Source organism: Xiphophorus hellerii, chromosome 13 (assembly GCF_003331165.1).
Source record: "Xiphophorus hellerii strain 12219 chromosome 13, Xiphophorus_hellerii-4.1, whole genome shotgun sequence".
Taxonomy (NCBI): domain Eukaryota; kingdom Metazoa; phylum Chordata; class Actinopteri; order Cyprinodontiformes; family Poeciliidae; genus Xiphophorus; species Xiphophorus hellerii.
Genome location: NC_045684.1, coordinates 25,053,965 through 25,074,232, shown reverse-complemented (window position 1 = coordinate 25,074,232; position 20,268 = coordinate 25,053,965). Strand labels below are relative to the sequence as shown.

Sequence of the window (20,268 nt, the reverse complement as noted above, 5' to 3'; positions counted from 1 at the left end):
ATGACAGTAATAATGCATAAAGGCTTAAAGAGTTAATATTATCCTATTTAAAAAAAAAAATAGAAATGCTAAAAACATTGGAGATTTGAAACCGATAAATCACAACCTGCCTTTCAAGTAATTTCCAAAGGAAGTTTTCTGATTGAAAAAGTTTAAGTCCAGAATTTCCCCCAGTGTGCTATAAGCCTGGCGGGCCACCAGTGCCCCCACCAGACTAAGCGTTGCTTAATTATTTAAGTCTTTTTAAAATGTTTGCATTTTTTAAGACTTTATAGTTGGTGTTCAGGTATTAATCCTCCAGTCTTTCAATAATGCATCATCAAGTGATATTTTAAAATTTCCTGTCAATCAAAAACATTTTTTGAATCAAAAACACAATGAATGACTGCCCTAGCACCCAACCACCGGGCTTAGCAAATTTTCTGGGGGAAACCTTGAAGTCTCTTTAAACCTTAAAGCTACTTTCATATATGCATGCTGACATATCCTAGTTAAGGAGGCAGTATTATGTATTTTCCAGGCACACAGTGACATTTATAATCAAGTATCCATGTTATTATAGTTGTTATAAAAATGCTGTATATATATCAAATATGACCAAAAAAGAAATTTCACTTCATAATTTAACGCCTTGAAATTGGGCCGCCGTCTCTTTAAGAAACTCCTGCTCTTTCTGAACAGCAGTCTTGATTTTTAAATGACAATTTTTGTCCCAAATAGTCAGTCACCTCTCTGGCTAATTGAAGGACGACCATACACTCTTTTTACATACTTTGATAATGTCAGTCCTTTAAGTCTCTATTCACCTTTCTCCTGACTTTACCTCCTTGCTGAACAAATCATTAAAAATATTGACCTTATAAAATCAGAATGAATCGCTAACATTGGCTTCTTTTTGGCTCATAAAGTTGTCTGGATTTGGTATTCAGTGTGTGACGCCACAATTCAGAAACATTCTGCATATTATTTCCCCTTTACTAAATCCTACTTTAATAAAAACAATAAACATAAAAAGACTTCTCAAATCAATATAACTTTCACATAAACAGTTGAAATGATGAATTGTACAAATGATTGTATGTTTACCCTTTCAACACAACAATGGCTTTAAAGTACCAATGCACCAGAGAGATTATTTGTTTTGTTTGATTGCTTTCATTTCAACCATTTGTTCGATATAAAAAAGGTCTTTTAATTAACCTAAGTAATGTTTGAGGTTTTTGTGTGAGATTTGGATCATCTCATTGATGTTTTTTTTTTTCTAGATGGGCTTTTCATGGCTGGAAGGCTTAACAATTGATTGAAATAGTAAATTGTGACGCGTTTATTTCAAAAAAGAAAAGATTAAAAAAAACATTACAAAGTCAATTTTGTAACTAAGAAAGTATGAGAAGAAAAATGTTGCATGCACTTAGATTTTCAAAGCAATCACACGACTCAAGTGATGAACAACCGGCTGTTACTACCGGCAACAAAGACGAAGACAACAACAGGAAGTGGTAGGCAGATCATGGCGTGGAATGTTTCTTAATGACTTATTGACATGATTTTAACTGTATTTCTTATTTAATGGAAACACCGTAATTGCAATATATTGTGTGTGTGTAGTTTTTTTTTTTTAATTAGCGGAACATCGACAAATTCATGTCTGCAGGAATAGTTTTCAGTTTCTCAGGGCGAGTCGCAGAACATTTGTTTTTAGAACACTATTACGGTGCCACCGGCACCCAGATCTAGGCCTGCCAGGCCTGGGGCTGCGACTGCACTGTGTGCTATAGATGAGCTAAGAGACTAATATTTTCATTTCAGATTGTATATAACAGCTACAGTTTTTGGAGTTTGAGAAACCAAGGATGAGCAGATTTCAGAGGGCTTTGCTGGGCGCTGTAGATGCAAGACGAAGACGAAAAATCAGGCTGAGGACAGAGAGAGCATGGATAGGCCCAACGTGGGAGCCGTCGTGGCCCATTAAGTGGACAGGCAGCCCTGCTGGAGCCCAGTAATCCGTCTGATCCTGAAAGCCAACCAGCAGAGAGGCGGGAAAAGGGCGCGAGGCATTCATGTAGAGCAAAAAAAAAAAAAAGAAAGCTTTTCATTAGGGCAGTGAGCTCATAGGGAAGTTCAAACATCGTCTCTTTGATCAAGTCAATTTCAATCTGATTTAAACTCAACATTTAAATCAGATTGGGTTTAATAACAGTCTTTGAATCCGATAATTATAATGAGTTTTCACCGATGATTTGAAAGTGCGCCACATTCAAAGTTTCAAACGTCTCCAGGAGTCATTACTGTAGATTGTACAAATATACCCACATGCTTTTAAAAAATAATAAATAAAATCAAGGGTACATCAAAGCAGCTAATTACAGCCTGAAACTTAAGAAGCCTAAATGAAGCATTAGTCTTAGGGAATACCATTAAGAGGTCCAATTTACAAAAGCCTGCCAAATCGTAAGGGTTCCCTGTCTTACTTCTAGATCACCAGGCTCCACTAAGCTCAATAACACGCGTCGGTGTTAATGATCAATTGAAAGACAATATACTCATTAGCAAGGCACTGCTCAGTGGGAGTGACAGCACAAAACCCCAAAGAGCTGCCGGTACTGGAAGTTGTATTCATAAATAAAACATTTTCTCATCAGCCGGATGACTTCATCAGTAATCACAGACAGAGCTGATGTTGTTTAGTTGTGCCTCAGATTGGCCTGCAACTCTGAACATTGGAAGAAAAATCCAATGACAGTCAAATAGTCTTCTGTCCCGTGCCTGTCAAGAAATCAAGACCTGTGATCATCGCTAATTGTTTTCTACCAGGGTTGTCACAATGCTAAAAATTCAAACTTGATGCTAAGAAAAATACTAAATACCATACTTGATATGTTTTTTGAAGCCAATGGGGTTATTTATAGTTAAAGTAAAAAAATGATTAGTTGCAATTTGGCGCAATTTAATAGGGCAAAACAAGTAAGTAGGAGAAAATTCAACCCTTTCCAAAAATTCAAAAGTGTCACTTCCCTATTGGGTTCCAGTCATACCTGATGATCAGATGTGAACTTGTCTCCATTGGACATACCAGATCACTGACCCATGTTGTCTCCTGTGGAGTGCCCCAAGGATCAGTTCTGGTACTGCTTCTTTTTCATTTATATATGGCACCTTTATAAGCAGCTATGGGACGTAATTTCATTGCTAGGCTGATGATACTCAGCTGTTGGGGTAGCAATGTATCTGCGACCTCATTATTCTCTCCTCCTACAGTTTACGGGAGATAAAGGCATGGAAGCAGCAAAAATGTCTGCATTCCTCTGTCTAGTAATCATTAGATTACTAGACAGAGTAATCACTAGTAATCACTTGTTTTTGATCCTCAGCTCATTTTGAAGCCACATCAAGCACATCCAAGCATATTTGTATGTGTGATGTGGCTTGATGTTTAAGAGGTTGGTCATGTGACAGTGATCGTGATGAATTGTGGGGTTTTTAGTCGAAGTACAGAAGCGGTGGTGAAGTCAGCGGTGTGTTTGTTTTTTGAGGTGTCAAACGGGCAGTGAAGCCCATCAAAGCATTATTTCTTAAATTAAAACACTACAAGTTTGGTTTATCATTTAACAGGTATTTTTTAATAATTTAAGTTTATTTTTTTGCCTGTTTTGATCATTTTGTCCCAAAGTTTAAAATACTTTGAATTAGAGAATCGAGAAAGACGTTTGAGCGTTTGTTTAAACAAGTTTGGCTGATGACCTCCACCATAAAAATTTCTATCCTACAAAAGCTGCCCGCATATTGCCGGACAGAAATCTAATAACCACCTTAGGGATGCTTTAAAAAGAACTGTGGATCAGCAGAACACCTCCAGCAGAAAAAAAAGCATCTCTTCGTCTGTCCATACTTCCATCTCTCCACGGATTAGCAAAAAAACTGGTTATAAGCAATGCTGAGGAGGATTTAGTCCACACAACAACAAATATCTGCCAAAACCTGGGAAGAAAAAGCAAAGGTTTGAATCTCACTGTTCACTTTTGGTGCTCTGACTTCCCAGTGTGGGGTTTTGGGATTTTGATGGAGTAAATCTTTCAAACGGGAACAAGAAATCAGCGTCCGACAATCTCAGACGCCTCAGACTAAACGCTGACACAAATTTATTCACGAGCTCTTTACATCGCCACAGGAAGACGGTTATCCCTCACGCTACGTTTCTTCTTCCAGGATACCTTCTTTTTAAACTGAAATGTCCACAGTTTCAGCTCATCATAAAAAAATTCTAACAGAAAAAGGGAAAAAACACTTACATTGTGATTTGTTTGCTCTAAGAAAGCATTGTGGAACTGTAACAAGCCATGTGACATAGAAATGCTTTCCATTTTTCTCCACGCCACACAGCTTTTATTTCCTATCCTACATTTCAAAACTGAGTTGTGTATTGATTTTTTTTTTTTTTTGAGTCCCTACCTCATGCCATCTGTGGATTTGTTCTGGTAGTTGCAGTAGAGCTGCGGCGTTCCCAGCATTGCCTCGGTGAACACCGCCAGGAAGCCGAGGGTCTCCACGAACAGCACCGAGTCCAGGAAGAGGTAGGTGATGTAGGCCGCCACCAGCGTGAAGGCCAGCACGCACTGAAGGTAGTCCACGAAGCGACTCCAGGACCAGAAGTAGGTCCAGTCAAAGTCTACGCGCACACAGACAGTCAGAAAGTCAAGAGGGAGATCAAAAGAAAAAAGATAACTTGGTATTGATGGGGTGTTAAGCAAGGTTACGGTTAAAACTATTTGACCCATTAGCTATCATTGTTTTATTTCTTTATTAAAACTGCAGATTTTAACTTTTATTTTTAAAAAATGTTTTTTTTACATATTTGTTCAAATTATCATTATGTCCTGAGAGTATAATTAAAAAATAAAGAAATAAAAATCAAGCTCCTTTGCCTTCTCCCAGTGCCAACTGCAGAAATACAACATTCAGTCAAAAACAACCGATCAGATCGAGGAGGTGGGTTTTAGCGCTGTCAATCACGCTTGTGCTCACCCTCTCCCGCTTGCTCAAGCTACAGCTGGTTCCTCACAACATAGCCAATCGCCAACGCTAGTTAGCATAACCACTGAAAATGGTGGATAAACTTTTTTGTTTCTTTTACACCATTAGCACATTGAGCAGCATACATAAGGTTGATCAACAGCACTAAGATGCTCATCCAGGCTCTGATTGGTTGCTTTTGACCAGGGATCTGCAATCTTTACAATTCAAAGAACCATATTTGCCCCCAGTCCAGATACATAAAATCTATTTAGAGCCACAAGTGTTACATGACCTTTTGATAAACATTTTTTATGTTTGATCTACTACAGGAAATGTTATTTTTAAAGAACCACCATTTTATTTCTATTTTAAGGTTTTAATATGCAGAAAAACAAAAGATGTTAGCAAAACAAGATAGATAGAATTCTTACATGGGATGTTGATATTGGCAAAGGAAAACCAATTTTTTTCAAAATGTTATTGGTACTTGTAGTGTCATCCTGTTGTGGAAATTCAACTAAATTATTCAAAGAAAAAACTGTAAACTGCTAAAAGCTGCATTTGTTTTTAAAACTATATTTGAAAGTACTAGTTGTTTTTTATCCTCTTAGAATCAGCCAAAGTTATTAAGAGCCATTCGGGAAGGTCCTAATCTATCTACTGCATACTTTACCGTCACAACATGGCGACTGTTATAATAAATATGGTAAAAAGCTTTTTTTGAATTAAGACGACTGCTCTCTCGAATGCAGCCACTAGTTGTCACACTAGAGAAGACATTATTCCCTTAACCCTCCTGTTATGTTCGTTTCTAGGGTACAGCAAAAATGTTCGTGGGTCAATTTGACCCAGGGAGTGTTTAATCATGCAATAGTGTCAGAAACCAAAAAATTCCTCCAAAACATTTTTGTATCTGATTATTAACTCCAATACTAACCATTTCAATCAATATTTGTGCAATGATGTTTTATTATTTCTCACAAATTAAGGATCAATGACGACAACCTGCTCATTTACTCATTTGGACATAAAAAATGGAATTTAGATTTTTAATGTCCACTGAAAAAAACCTAGACACAAAAAAACAATAATTTCCTTGAAGTTGACCTTTGGTAAATTATTTTATATTATACTTTTTTTTTTTTACCAAAGGGTGATCTTTATAATTGAACTTGAGACACACATACTGTTCTGGGTCAAATTGACCCGCTGATTAAAATCAAGATAAATGAGTCATGCAGAGAGTATTTATGTTTTCATCCACTTCTGCTGAGTGTCACTCAGAGTGGGTGGAGTTTGTCCACAGGAACAGAAAAGATTCCCGTCAAAGGTTGTGTGAACACCTGCTTTCTCGCAGTTTCCTAGTGAAGTAAAGAGAATAGTGAGAAAGTGGGCTTGTGTGTGTGTGGTTGCGTGTGTTTGTGTGTGAGTGTGTGTGTGGTGAAATATGGTTCATAACTGCAAGGAAACATATAGAATTGGACATTTTAAAATCTTTTTTTGCACTTTAACCTGACTGCCGGGTCAAATTGACCCGAACAGTATCGATGTAAAAAGTAGACCTAGGGTTTGGTACAAATGTGTAACATGAATAAATTTTCAACTTATGTCTAGAGTGCACCTATTAAGACAAATAGAAAACGTTTCATGCAAAAAAAAAAATGCTTCTATTTTTTTTTTTTAATTTGTAAATTTTAAAACGGGTCAATTTGACCCGGAACATAACAGGAGGGTTAATGTTACAAAAAATTTGAGATTAATTAATTGTAGATATCTGTGCTCCAAATATTTTGATAGTTTTAAAGAATTATAGCAGTAAAGTATTGCAGTTGAACTAGTAGTCAGCCTCACTCAGAAGTGTGGTGTTACCTGTGAGGGTGGTAGGTTAACACTGACACAGGAATAGTTGTAAAAGCAAGTCATTTAATCAGATGAATGCTCCAATTTCCCTGTTAGAATGTTACCCAATATTCACAACCAAGCTGAGGATTTTCACATGACTCCCACAAACCTCTTTTTATACTCAGACCACCCCCATCCCACAAACACACAAACGACATGTCACCGCAGCAAATCTTTGTTGTTCCCTTTAACGTTCTTTTAGGACAGCAATGTTTGTTTTACAGTGGTTTTAAGGAAGATTAAATGTTGTAAAAACATTTGTGGGAGCGCATTGTCTCTTATCTGACTCATCGTTTCTTGTGTGCGTCGTCTTCACAGGAAAGCAGACGCGGCTTATGCTGGAAGACTGTAAAGGCTGGCTTTACGTTACCAAGAGTCAATAAGGTTAACATTAAAAATAAAATGATGGCTGTAAGCAAAAGAGCACTGCTGCACCGAATGTATTTTAAAGAATTTGTTTAGTCCACAAACATAATAGAGAAGAAGAGTCTAGTAAAAGTTGAAATGAAGTTTATCTTATGCAGTAAAAGAAACCTCTGCAGAAAGCGTGCCATGCAGGCTCGCTGTACACATCTCCAGTGACATCCATCCAATAAAAACACAATGAAAACAGCAGAACAGCAGCTGCTGTTTGTCTTAGCGTATCTACTAAAATAAAACACTTCAACGGAATAAACCTATCAATCAAATCCTAATAAAATCAAATAAACCCCACCCAATAAATGTTTATAAGACTTGAGGACATGAGGAGGGAAATCTTTCTTTTTTCTTTCAAGAATTATTGCTGAGTGATTTTGACATTCAGGTGGCATTTCTAAATGAATACGCATGGCAGCCATGCATGAGCTGAAGAAAAAGTGGCCTTACAAAAACTGAGCCAATCATATTGTTCCTCTATGAAAGACGGGCTAAACAAATCCCATAAATTTAATCGAATGAATCTCAAGGAGCCATCCAAACCAGGTCGCATCCTCCTGTCAAGCTGCCACATGCTATTCACAAAGCAAAATCTTACAAGCAAATGAAATATGCAACATAAGGCAAACATGGAGAACAACAGGCAGTTGAACGAGGGGGCACTGGGGACAGTAACTGTTCGAAATGCCATCAAAAATCCTCTGTGGGCTGTGTAATGTATGCTAACCACTGTTTATCCTGCAGGTACACATGCTTGACGTGGTCGTGGAGCCATGTTTGCGGCAGAGCCAGAGAACGGCAGGGTAAGCCAGCTTACCACTATGCTGGTGCAGCCTGATAACAGTCCAGCACAGTGGGGGGCTATCATTGAGTTGTGTTTAGAGCCAATCTGGGCGCTAAAGGCATTCTGAAAAATCCTACTGACAAAAGATAATACATCATCTAGGACCTTCAAGTCAGATCATACTGTGGCACCTAATTGACGTGTACTTTACAGCTGCAGTGGGGGGAAAAAACTCCACTTAGATGTTTGTATTGTTTTGCTTTGCTAGCCTCTTGGCAAGTAAGCTAGCAGCAGTTGTGGAAGAATTGAGTCAGACTGTAAAAAAAACAGCTTATACATCACCAACAAACTAGCCATAAAACTAGCTTGACGTATTAAAAATAAAATTGCGAGTTAAAGATAGCAACTCTGCTAAAAAGTAGCAGAGGTATGCCATGCGATATTCTGCCACATAATTGGAATGTGTAGATATTTACTTAGCCAGGAAGTGTCAAAACACTGACTTCAATTGGCTTTGCTAACTTGCTCATTGACTTGAATAGGAATGTTAGTAAGTCAACTAGGTACAACAGGAGGTGCGTCAAAACAGTTTTTGTTTCCCCAACAAGACAGATTGTATTTTTCGCTACCAGACACACAAGATAAAATATGAACAATTTAGAGAAGCTAACTGCTAACAGTGTTAAGATAGCTAAAACCTGAACTGGATTGTTCTACAAACCCAGAACACATCTTTAAAAACAGCATGAGATTTATGGAACTTTAATTGCATTTGTGAAAATACATAAAGGGAGAATTTTAATGCTGTTTTGGCACTAGGACAATCTAAGAATTAGACACCAAAAAAATATGGACTAGAATATTTCATACTGAATACAGATTTTTGTAAAACACTGTTTGTAATTTGTAAAACCTTGTCCCATCTTGTTAAAATGAACTGAATATTGTTTATCATCACCTAAGCAGAACACATCAAAGAAGTTTTCCCATTACATTCACTGGAGGTTTTTGGGAAATCATTCACTCAACTTTTTAATTATATTTCTAGCTCCTCTTTATGTGAGAACTAATTACAGACCACACAAGTTTTATCTGTAGGGCTTTCCTTTGTACTCCCCCACATATAACTAATAAAAAGAACATAGCCACTGTGCAGCATGTTTTTCCTTCATGCTGCAACTTTATCTGACAATTCTGAAAAACATTAGTAGAAAAAAAAAGAAGATGACACAGGAAATCCTTGGGCTATATAGCAACATATCAGTTTTGGGAACTGGGCACAAGCTAACCTAAAAAGCTTTTTGACTAAAAACAGTGTGTCATTATTTCACACTGACTCCTAAGTGATGTTTATCACAGTGGTTCACCTCGCCGTAAAACCCTCTCTTGCTGTGCACCAGAGTGTCCAGATCGACGCTCCTCTTCTTTCGTCCTCGCACTGCATGGTAACGGCATCTACGGCTGCCATATTCGGGGAAGACAACGGAGTGGAACAGTAAACCGCCTCCCTGCGGTCGGTCAGCTTCAGAGGTTTAAAGTCCCACGAGGCTGTGAGAGTTGTGTCAGCTAGGTCCAAGTTCGGGATTTCAGTTACTTGTTTCTCAACAAGCCTCTGGTGGGTTGAAATGATGGCTTCCCGTCACACAAGAGGAAACGTAAGAGCCAGAAGATTATTATGAGAGACTGTTGGAACAGCTCAAATGAGTGCAACTCCTATGTATAATAATCCTCATGTCTGTGGAAGGGTTAGATCCCCACCAGCCCTTTAATGAAAGAATAACTGCACCTACAGGGTGAGGTGACCTATTCTCAGCCGCTAAGGCTAAGGCTGGTGTGACTGTAGCAGAACTATGTGGGGAAAAAATGAGCCCAGACATTTTTTCCCCAGACTAAAGGTAATGAAAGTCTCCCCATGTCCTGCGCCGCTGTGATGTCATTAGGTTGATACTTTTCATGGTGAATCTGTGTAAAAATCTAAGAGCTGCGTCTTTACATCTTTATTCAATCTTTATTTGATAGGATTGGGTGAAGGTTTATGTCATACTTGTGAGGACACAATCAGGAAAGGTTTGATGGCAGACCAAACAAATAAATGGTAAATGGTAAATCAAAAATATCAAATCCAGAGTGTGAAAGAAAAACTATCATTCAGCAAATGTGATTACATCTACTTCTCAGACTTCATCACAGGTGTGTTAACTTCATCACTGGCAATTGGAAAAGTTAGACCAAAGCCTGAGAGATAAATTGTACTGTAGACTCTACAGGCCTCAGCTGGGATGTCATGTGTTAAAGTTAGACTCACCTGGAACAATGTACTATATGTTGATAGAAACACAGCGGGGACTATTTTTGCTCTAATTTGTGTGTGTGTACTTGTGTAAACTACATATTGAGAACCACTTTCACAGTTTTTACCAATAAATCGAGGTCATTTATGGACCTATTCCCAGTCCCCACTTTTTTTTAATGAAAATCCACTGCGCTTTACTAGTAGAGGTACGGTGCGAATTAAGTTTCCATTAAGGGTTAGGGATAACAATAGACTAATAGAGGGTTTATATAAATGGCAGTGCAGGTGAACCTGCTCTGCAAGAGCACCGTCCGAGGCCAATGCGCCCGGGCGATGACGTCGTGTTTGGCACGTGCCCTCTTGCGCCCGGTTCAACTATAAAACCAGCTTAAAAGTGCAGCTGGATCGCAACAAAAAATATTTTACTGAAAATCAACTGTGGCTGCAATTCAGCAGCAAACGGATGAAAAGCTCTATTTAAATGTGATTTAATTTCATGGCTGAAAAAATGAGATCCCGGAGACAAGCGGCCCTGAAATAAAATTCGTTCACGTAGGGTGGCCGGAGTCAGACCCACGACCCGATTTTGGATGGGTAGAATATTATTTCTAATGTATTTATAATAAAAAATGTATTCGCTTGTTATTTTTTACATTTATTTACAATTATCAAAGAATCAGAATTTAAGCTGAATATTTAATTTGATTTCCTTTTGGGATAAATACAGAATTTTTTAATTTGAGTTTAATTTGAAGTTTGGATTTTTATCAACGATAATGGAAATAAACATCCAAAATATGAATCTGTGTAGCATATAATCAATCTAAATATGATTTTCACCTTTTTAGGTGACTTAATGAAATATATTTTCTCTTCAGACAGATTCGTAGTGATCCAATCCACAAAAACAACATAATATCCATCACAGCAATCTAAAAAAATCCCAATAAGAATGAGGTTTAGAAATATTTGAGTTGCAGCTCAGTGGGACAACATGGGCAAACAATGTAGAGCCAGTATAGTTTCCACAGTGCAGCCTTGCCTTATGGTTTGCTCGCTGACACTAATTCATTTTTTATACTGCTGGAGATCCTGAAAAAAAAAAAATCCAATCACTTTTTGCCTTAAGGTCCTAACTTTTCACCACTCAAACAATTGGAGAGTTTGCCAGTGACAATTTCATAACTTTTTTTTTCCTAAGAGATATTTCATCTCATCTTTTCCCCCCCAAATCCCTTTACCTGCACGTGACTGATCACCAACGCTGCCGTTTCCGATACCGCTGAACGATCAGATCTTTTAATCTCCTTATAAAGGACTGCGGCAGGCGGTTTTCCACATAAATCCTACCGAACCGAGCCGTTGTCGGACCATTTCAAGAGAGGAGAGATTAAAAACCAAAATACCGCTGGCTTTCTTGAGAAAGTCGTTCAGTCAGTCGTATCTCTTACAAAGATGTTTTTTTTGGCCGTCTAAAGAAGTCAAATTGTTAGTGATTGTGTTTTTCTCTCAAAGTACAAATGTCCAGCTGTTAGATGGAGTGGCCCGGTGTGACAATGACACTGTTATGAGAACAAACAAGTGAGGTCTGGAGATCAAAGATGGCTATATCATCAACAAGACTGCGGGAAGCCAGAGCTGGCTAGTTTAGCGCAGACCTTCCTTTTGAACTTTATGCCATCGATTCGTGGTCTCTAAAGCTTGATTTCTCTGCGTGAGAGTAGATCAATGGACAGGTGCAACGCTGTACTCCAAGTACATGATGTCCAGCAGGTCTAATGATGCTCGGCAGAGCAAGCTAATCGATGGCTGAAACCACCGGCCAAACAACGCTACCCCTGATGTGAAGGCAGACTAAGCAAGAAGGACCATACCAGGGCCCTGAAGGCAGTGAATTACAGCAGAGATGAAAAAACTCTGCTGTTTTTTCTGATTTACATGAAAAAAAAAAATATATATATATATATATAATCCAACGGAAGGAGTATAAAACAGCTGTGACACCAAATCTGCTTGGTTTTACACCGGGGTTCACTGAGCGCTGGGACTTTTCTGGGTATGGAATCTAATTGTTTACTGTTTCCTACCGCCATCTAGTGTTCATATCTGGGAGCACAGCGCAGAAGCTGCACAATAGCCTCATCTTTAAAAATGCTTAATCTAATAATTAATAGTAATAATAATAATAAACAAACATACAAGAAATTGCTAGACTGCAGATCAAATGTTTGAAAGGCACAGCCCAACACATGAAACCTTAAACTTTTCCTTCCTTAGAGATCAGTTTTATGAATTTTATGTGTTTTTGGGGACGTATGTTCTGCATGATCAGACTTTGCTTTCCCAGTAGTAAACTAACTTTTATACAATATCAGAAGTATAGTAGAAGATGCAAATAAACTAAGTACAATAAGAAAATATTCAATAACAACATTCCATTAGTGTACGCTTCGTTGTTTGTAAAAGCTCAGCTCTTTCTGCTTCAGCTAAAATCAATACAGCGTAGGGCCGATCTGTTGATTTTTTTTTTTGGATTAACCAATTAATAAATGACGTACTTGGAGGTGGCGGTCACTTAACCCCAATGTTTTTGTGGAAAATTTGCAATAAACTCACAATTATGCATTAGAATGAAACAAATTGTCGATTTCTGCTAATTGCAAAAGACTTAATGTAGAAAAAGGTAGAGGTACACATACTTCCTAAGCCACTGTAGAGACATACCTGTACTTTATTCACAAAATCACCCTCTAATCTCATAGATCTATAGATTTCATTGCATTTCTTTCAGGGCAGGCTAAATGTTTCGAATCCCGTCCCACAGACTAATTACGCTGAAACTCTGTGTAGTTCAAAGCATGTCAGAAGTTAAGCTTACAAAAAAACACAACAGTTTTTAGAAAGAATGTGCGTCACATTCACCTAGCGGATCATGACAAGATAAACATGCAGCAAAGCCTACAGTCTACGCTTGCGTTTCTGCATCAAATTCTATTGTGAATCCATGTGAAATACTGACATGAACAGAACATGCAAATCCCACACAGCTGGTTTAAGAATAATTTCACTGCAACGAAGGCGTATACAGTAACATGCAGTGACGCAGCAGCAGTGGTGGACATGCGCGAGCATCTTCCACCGTTCAAAGCCGGAAACTACGACAACGTTTTACGGCCATTGTAGATAGGAAGAAAAACAAAAATGAGTAAATTTCCAGCAAGAAAATTCCCAAATATTCAACAAAAAATCTTGGATATTTCTAAGTTTGAACAGTCGCAAATTTTCAACTTTTGAAACTCTGAAAGTTCCCAAAAAGTCAAAAACTTTCAAAGTTTTTTTTCTAGAACATTTGTGAGATTGATCTGAAAATCTCTGAGCTTTTCTCGTCTTTTCTAGAAAACTTCAGAGGTTAATCTCAAGATTTGTGAGTTTTTTTGGCGGAAATTTATTCTTTGTTTTTTTGGGGTTTTTTCCCTCAATCTACAATGGCCATAATTGTCCGTCGCAGGAAACAGACGCAACTCCAAGCAGGTGAGAGAGTTGCTGTTAGTCGAGGGGAAGGGGAGCGGTGAGTGTTAGCCGGGTTGCCGTCATGCATGAGAAACATGGAGGTGGAGGAGTGGGGGGGGGGGGGGTGGAGACAGAGAGGAGGTGGATGAACTACAACGGACGTTTCAAGGTACGTACCCAGAAAGAGCCTCTTAGGGATTCTGACCTCCTCGTCCTTACTGTCTGTCACTAAGGGCAAAACGGAAAGAGAGGGACAAGAAGAAGAAACAGCTTGGTTTTCTGTGCGTCTTTACATCAACACTAACAGATGACCAGCGGAGCTCCCGGCTGCTCGACTACGTTTTAGCCCTGCCCGAGTGGAGTCCAAACCGGGTACGATGTTGTAGCATTTTTGGGTGTTGACACTAAATTTCACAAAACAAAGTTAAAACGTATTTGGTTTCGCTTTGTTTCATTAAATTGAAAATGCGACATCCTGTTATTATTTGCAGCCTAACCTATCGGGTCAACCTTTCCTGCTTATATGACTTTTTTTTTTTTTTTTTAAGACATTGTGTCAATGCTGTAAACTCAATGCAGTCGGTCTTGTACGCAAATTTGACTTGAGATTTTATCAGTGTTTTTTTGTTAACTGTAACTTCCTGGAATTAAAAACACAAAACAAGTAGCATTAATTATTGTGATGATGTGTTGGGGAAAAAAAAGGCAACATTGTTTTCCTTTAAATCAGAAACTCACACGTTAAGAAAAGAATAAACTTACTTAAATTTTTAAACACAACCTTACAAGTATAAAGTCATCAAACATGCCACATGCCACCTTTTCACTATTTTCAAAGCAAAGATGAGGGACCAACAGAAAAGCAGTGCAAAAGCAAAGGACACCCTTGTTGCTTTTAGAGGATTTAAGAAAGACAGAAGCCATACAATGCCTGTAACATTTGTGCTGAACTGGTTCTCCAAGTATATAACTATGTGAACTCTGTGTACACACAGGGTGAAGATTAGTGTTCCTAATTTATGACCAATGTCTTTTTCCAATTATACAAGTAATCACTGAATCTTTCTAGATCAGTAGTTGGGGTCAGCGACCCACGTGGGGTCACAAAGATGCAAGTCTGGGGCCTTCAGGTTCAGAAATGAACCTAAACACTAAGCATATTTTAGAAATGTTGTGAAAGATGCAATAACCCAACAACTTCCAAAAGCGACCAAGTCTGACAAAACTCAGACTGAGCAGAAGGTTCGACATAGCTCCCGCCGTTGTTTTGTCGTGTTTTTGTTGCGTATGGACCACATTGAGCTACTTTTCGCCGCCGACTAAAGGACGACGACACCCACGGGAGTCGTTACTCAACTCTAACGGGAAACCGCCCAAACTGTGTAAAGTAGAGCAGAGCCGAGTCCAGCCACACTGCTAGGTGCTCGTAGGAAAGGACCCGACATTGGAGAAATCAACTGGAACACACAGTCAAGTGAAGAACAAACAAAGATTTCTGTCTGTAGAAAACTAAAACTCTAAAGGATTACAGATAAAAAAGTTGCCATTCCTCAAGGGTGACTTTAGTTACCAACTAGGTGCTACTAATTACAACACTTGATTATTGAGCAAGTGTGACTACCTGCATGGAAGCAATTGTTTTGGCAGTTTGATGGTCTGGACCATAAGGAAAGTCTTCATGAAATAAAATATTTTTAATTTTATGCACTGGCCATTTATGAAAATAGATTTATCTGAACAAAGAAAAGCTAGCATTTTTGTTATTACATATGGTATTTCAGGTTCATCTGAGCCACATTGAGTAGAAGGTACCATTTATCTGTTGGTGTAATGGACCCAACTTGAAGAAACCAACTGGAGCACACAATGAAGTTGGAGGTATCAATAAAAAAAATCTCTGCAAAAACCAACAAGGCTGTCAAATGTGTAAAATACACGGTTAGATGTAGTCATACAGTTTATCTGAACTTCTGTAGGAACAAAAAGGCTCCGAAATGTGACCTTTTTACAGACGCATCACACTATGACCAAGACTGTTAAAAAGTTCAAAATACTGTTTCATCCTGCAATTGTAAATCATATCCAGATGCAATGCATATCGATGTGAAGCTGTTCTGATAAGCTGCCCGTTTATAACTGATCTGAAGTGATTATGGTTCTAGAAGAGCAGAATAACGCCATCAATTTAAAGATTGTCTAATGGTGGACATATGTCCAAGATCGTTAAGTTGCGTGTGTCACCGAGAGGCCCTTTGAAAGTAAGCTAAAAGTAAGGTAGAGTTACTATAAGACACATAATAGTGTCTAATAGTCAGACACTATTGAATGTAATATGAGAGGTTGAATGTAGATAAGGCTGAATGTAAATAGGCGGCAGTTCTTATCAGACAAACTCAAGGCAGCTCCTATTATGTCCTGTTACAACTGGGAGATTTATGGCCTTTTATCTCTATTTACCAGGACAAAGTCAGAGTGCCTTAGTTATTTTGTCACCAAGTAATTTTTTACATCAGGATGTGTAGCAAAAGCTTTTAATTCTCTTTGAACTTTTCCACATTTTGTTGCCTTAAAATCACAAATTTAAGGGAACGTTTCTACGGCCTTAATGGTAGAGTGTGAAGAAGAAAGCCATGTGAGGTGTTGCTAGCAGTTAGCCAGGTAGGGATAGCAAACGCAACAAAGTTAAAGTTTTTTTAATCCCTAAATTGGTAAAAATGATGGTATGTATGGTGGAAACCTAACACCGAACATCGGCCTGAAAACTTCACACATGGTGAAACATGGTAGTGGCAGCATCACAGTGTAGTGTGGTGATGCTTTTCTTGAGCAGAAATAGTGAAGCTGATCACTGCTGAAGGGAATTTAGGGTTTATTGCTATTAGAAAAAATTCAACACAAACAGAACTAAAGACTCTGGAATTTGTGGTTGAAAAGGAGCAAAATATGAAATTCTGTTTTCTATACGTCTTGAGTAACTGTCTACGACAGCGTGTTAGGACAATTGTAGACAGCAAAAAAAAAAAGGAGTACATTTCCACCAAGTAAACTCAGAAACTTAGATTAATCTGAGATTTTCTAGGAAAATCTTGGAAATTTCTGATTTTCAAAAGTTAACAAATTGTTAGAAAAAAACTTAGAAATTTTGAGATTATTCTCAGAAATTTTCTAGAAATTTCTTTTGTTGAAATTTTCAACCTTTGAAACTCAAAGGTTGAGTCTCCCAAATTTGAAAGTTTTTGACTTCTGAACCTCAGAAATTTCTATATTTTTTTCAAGAAAATTTCTGGGGGGATTTTCTAGCAACTTTTTGACTTCTCGAGCTCAGAAATTTCCAAGTTTTTGTTCTGAGTTTTTTTTCTTTTTTTTTTGGTGGAAATTTACAACCCCCACCCCCACAATGTCTCTAATATGCAGCCATAACTTTCACACACCTTTAGGACAACATGGAGGATTAAATGTCGACTGGTTGTTGCAGAAGTGTAATAGCGCCAGTGTAATGCTTGGCATTGAGGTTTGTTGTAAAGGTTTGTTTCCTCTCTGAATGCCTATAATCCATTTGAAGAACCTTCTCTTTGGGTTCCAGTTTCTTTTTCTCTCTCACACACACAGTATTTGAGTTATCTAAATGCCTCTGACCTAAGAAGGAGCGCCTCTTGGTGCTGAGTTCGGCGGCCATACGGACGTTGGTGCACAGGTTGAGCATGACCAGCATGGTGCAGATCATGATGATGCTCTGCCACAGCAGCGCATCATCGTAATAGCGACCGAATCTGGAAAGGAAAAATGGAGAAGAGAAGATGAAGCACACAGTGACCTAAATTTGTCTCTTACATTTCGTCACATTACATCCCTGGATTTCTGTGTATTGTTTTAGGGTATTGTATGATCAACTGGATTTAGGTCTAGACTTTGACTGGGCCATTCTAGTACACATGTATGCCTTGATCTAAACTGTTCCCATGGTAGGGGACGCCTGGTGTTATGTCTGCTCTTTTCAGATTTTGGACTAAACATAAAAGCATTTCACACTTTTCAGATTTTGAATTCAGCATAAATGCAGGCCACACTTTTCAGAGTTTGGGCTTATATGTAAATGAACACCACACTTTTCAGATTTTGGGCTAAACTTAAATGCATGAAATTAAATAATTGAAAATAAAAAACATTCAAACTTTTTTTTAGGAAATAGAAAAACACAAATAGAAACGAATTTCTAATAATAATAATAATAATAATTCCCTTCCATTTGATACTGAAGTTTTGAGAGTAAAAAAGGTTCAACAGGCAGAAAACATGACCACAGATCTGTGGAGGACCCAGCCGTACCTGAACAGGATTCTCAGGATGTTGGCCACCAGCAGCACCAGGCACACGTAGGTGGAGAAGCCCTCCGCGTTCTGGGTCCGGTGGATGTCTCTGTACTGCGGGATGTAGGGCACCACCCCGCCGAACATGATGGCACCCGCGGCGACCCACGACACCAGCGAGCTGAACACGGACACAACATGCTGGAACACCTCATCCTCCATGTTCAGTTGCGGTTCTGAAGTGAAGCCAGCCGGCTGGCAAAGCTCCTAGGGGCTGACAGTTGTTGGTGATGATGATGATGATGATGATGATGATGCCTCGGGAGTGTGCGCGAGGAGTAACATCCGTGTTGTGGTTGCTCTTTCGCACAGGATGTACAAACAATGGAACCTCTACTGCCACGACATCGATATGATAAACCGGAAGGTTGTGTTACAGCATTGGAAATCAGCGAGGATCTGATTAGCGGAGTGATTTGTTGTCGTATTGATGCTAGCAAGAGGTCAGTCAGAGTTACGGTATTTAAATAATTATGATGATAAACCTAGGTTTTTAAAAACCCAGTGAAATAATCTTAAAAATTAACTGTAAAAAAGAGAAAAGTACAGCATTGACATAGCGAGCATTCCTCCGCTGTGCAGCTCAACCGGTTAGTCAGTTTATTCCTTCTTTCTGCACTTCCTGAAACGTCACAAACTCGAACGAAGATGGTGAACTCAGTCAAGATGGTTCACTCGCCAAATTGATGATGCGCTTTTCTCGCTGTGAAAAGAAAAGAACTTCTATCTCATTATAAAAATGCTGGAAAAGGTCTTCTACCTTATTTTTTATTGGCGATTGGCAAAAAAAAGCTTAGGTAAGCATTACCACCGAAGAAAATGTCGCCTATGTTTTGTGTTTTTCTTCAGAGTGTTTCTATGCTATGTAAAAGTCTTTAAAGCAATGGTGAATCTTAAAGCTAATAAATTTTTCAACATTGTTGTAGAACATAATTTAGTTGTTTTGTGCCCCGAAAGCGTGTTTTTAGTTTTTTTTATTTATTTGTTGTTTTCATTCTTTTCCTTTGTGGTTTTGCACCCATGCCTCTAATTTCTTATCTGTATTTGAATACTTATTTGTATTGCTGCCTTGTTGTCTGACAAGTCCTTCAATAAAGAAAAAAACATGCGAAAAAAAATTCTTATAATAATTACGTGCCTTTCTTAGAATAGATTTGCCCCACATTGGGGAAATTCATGTGTACAGCAAAGGCAAATTTATCACAACATAAGAAAAAACAACATCTGCTGGAAGGAAGAATCAAGAATCTATGGTAACGCTCCTTTGTGCACCTTAGATGCTCCAACAGACAACACCATAAAAGAAGTCTGATGCCACCACAGAGTCAAATGTAGTAAAAAGAATACAGTTTCTGGTGAGGAATAAATTAAGACACCTCATGATTTGCTGCCATGTAGAAACTCTGAAATCCATAACACGCTGCTTTGATTTGTTGCCCACCAGGTTTTTTAAAACAGCAACAGACAGTGTATGCTTCTCTTAAAACAGGTCATTTTCCACAGGTCTTGAAAACTTAAATTTCTTAAAAACAGATTTCTGTTTATTTTAATTAATAGTAATAATAACAAAAAATGGTTAAATATTGGTGGTGTTACTTATAGGCACAAATTTTGATGGCAAGGAAACCAAATATTTAGGTAGGACCCCTGAATTCACCTTGGGTCTCCTGAAACTTTTTATGCAGCCCTGCAGCAGAACCAGAAATATTTTATTGAAGAGCATGGAACGCAGAGGTAACGTCAATAATTCATCTTTCAGGGTTTATTTTAGTTCCTTTGTAGTTCTTCGTCATATCATGTCGTCTCGATTTATACTCAGAGCTCCAGTACACTTCCACTGCTCTTTCTATTTTAGGTTCTCATTATAAATTCATCCCATTGAGCAACGGAGATGAAAGACACGCAAAGTCTGGATTATGAAGCTTTATAGGGTTTAACGAAAATTACATAACCCTGTTTGCAGTCTGTTCACTACATTTGAT

The 20,268-nt window shown here is 38.3% G+C and overlaps 1 protein-coding gene across 2 annotated transcripts in view; it reads right to left on the bottom strand.

Moving 5' to 3' along the window:
• The window catches only part of slc66a2 (solute carrier family 66 member 2), a 33,149-nt gene extending 13,792 nt beyond the window's left edge, over positions 1-19,357 (bottom strand). Inside the window, exons 1-4 of one of the 2 annotated variants that reach the window (XM_032581159.1) lie at positions 18,246-19,357; positions 17,556-17,689; positions 14,097-14,147; positions 4,450-4,666 (exon numbers count right to left, since the gene is read on the bottom strand). In XM_032581159.1, coding sequence (XP_032437050.1) covers positions 4,450-4,666; positions 14,097-14,147; positions 17,556-17,689; positions 18,246-18,448 — 605 coding nt within the window. In that variant the 5' untranslated portion in view covers positions 18,449-19,357. The remainder of the gene's footprint in view (positions 1-4,449; positions 4,667-14,096; positions 14,148-17,555; positions 17,690-18,245) is intronic. The other variant, XM_032581160.1, reaches the window with a different exon arrangement.
• Positions 19,358-20,268: the final 911 nt, after the last annotated feature.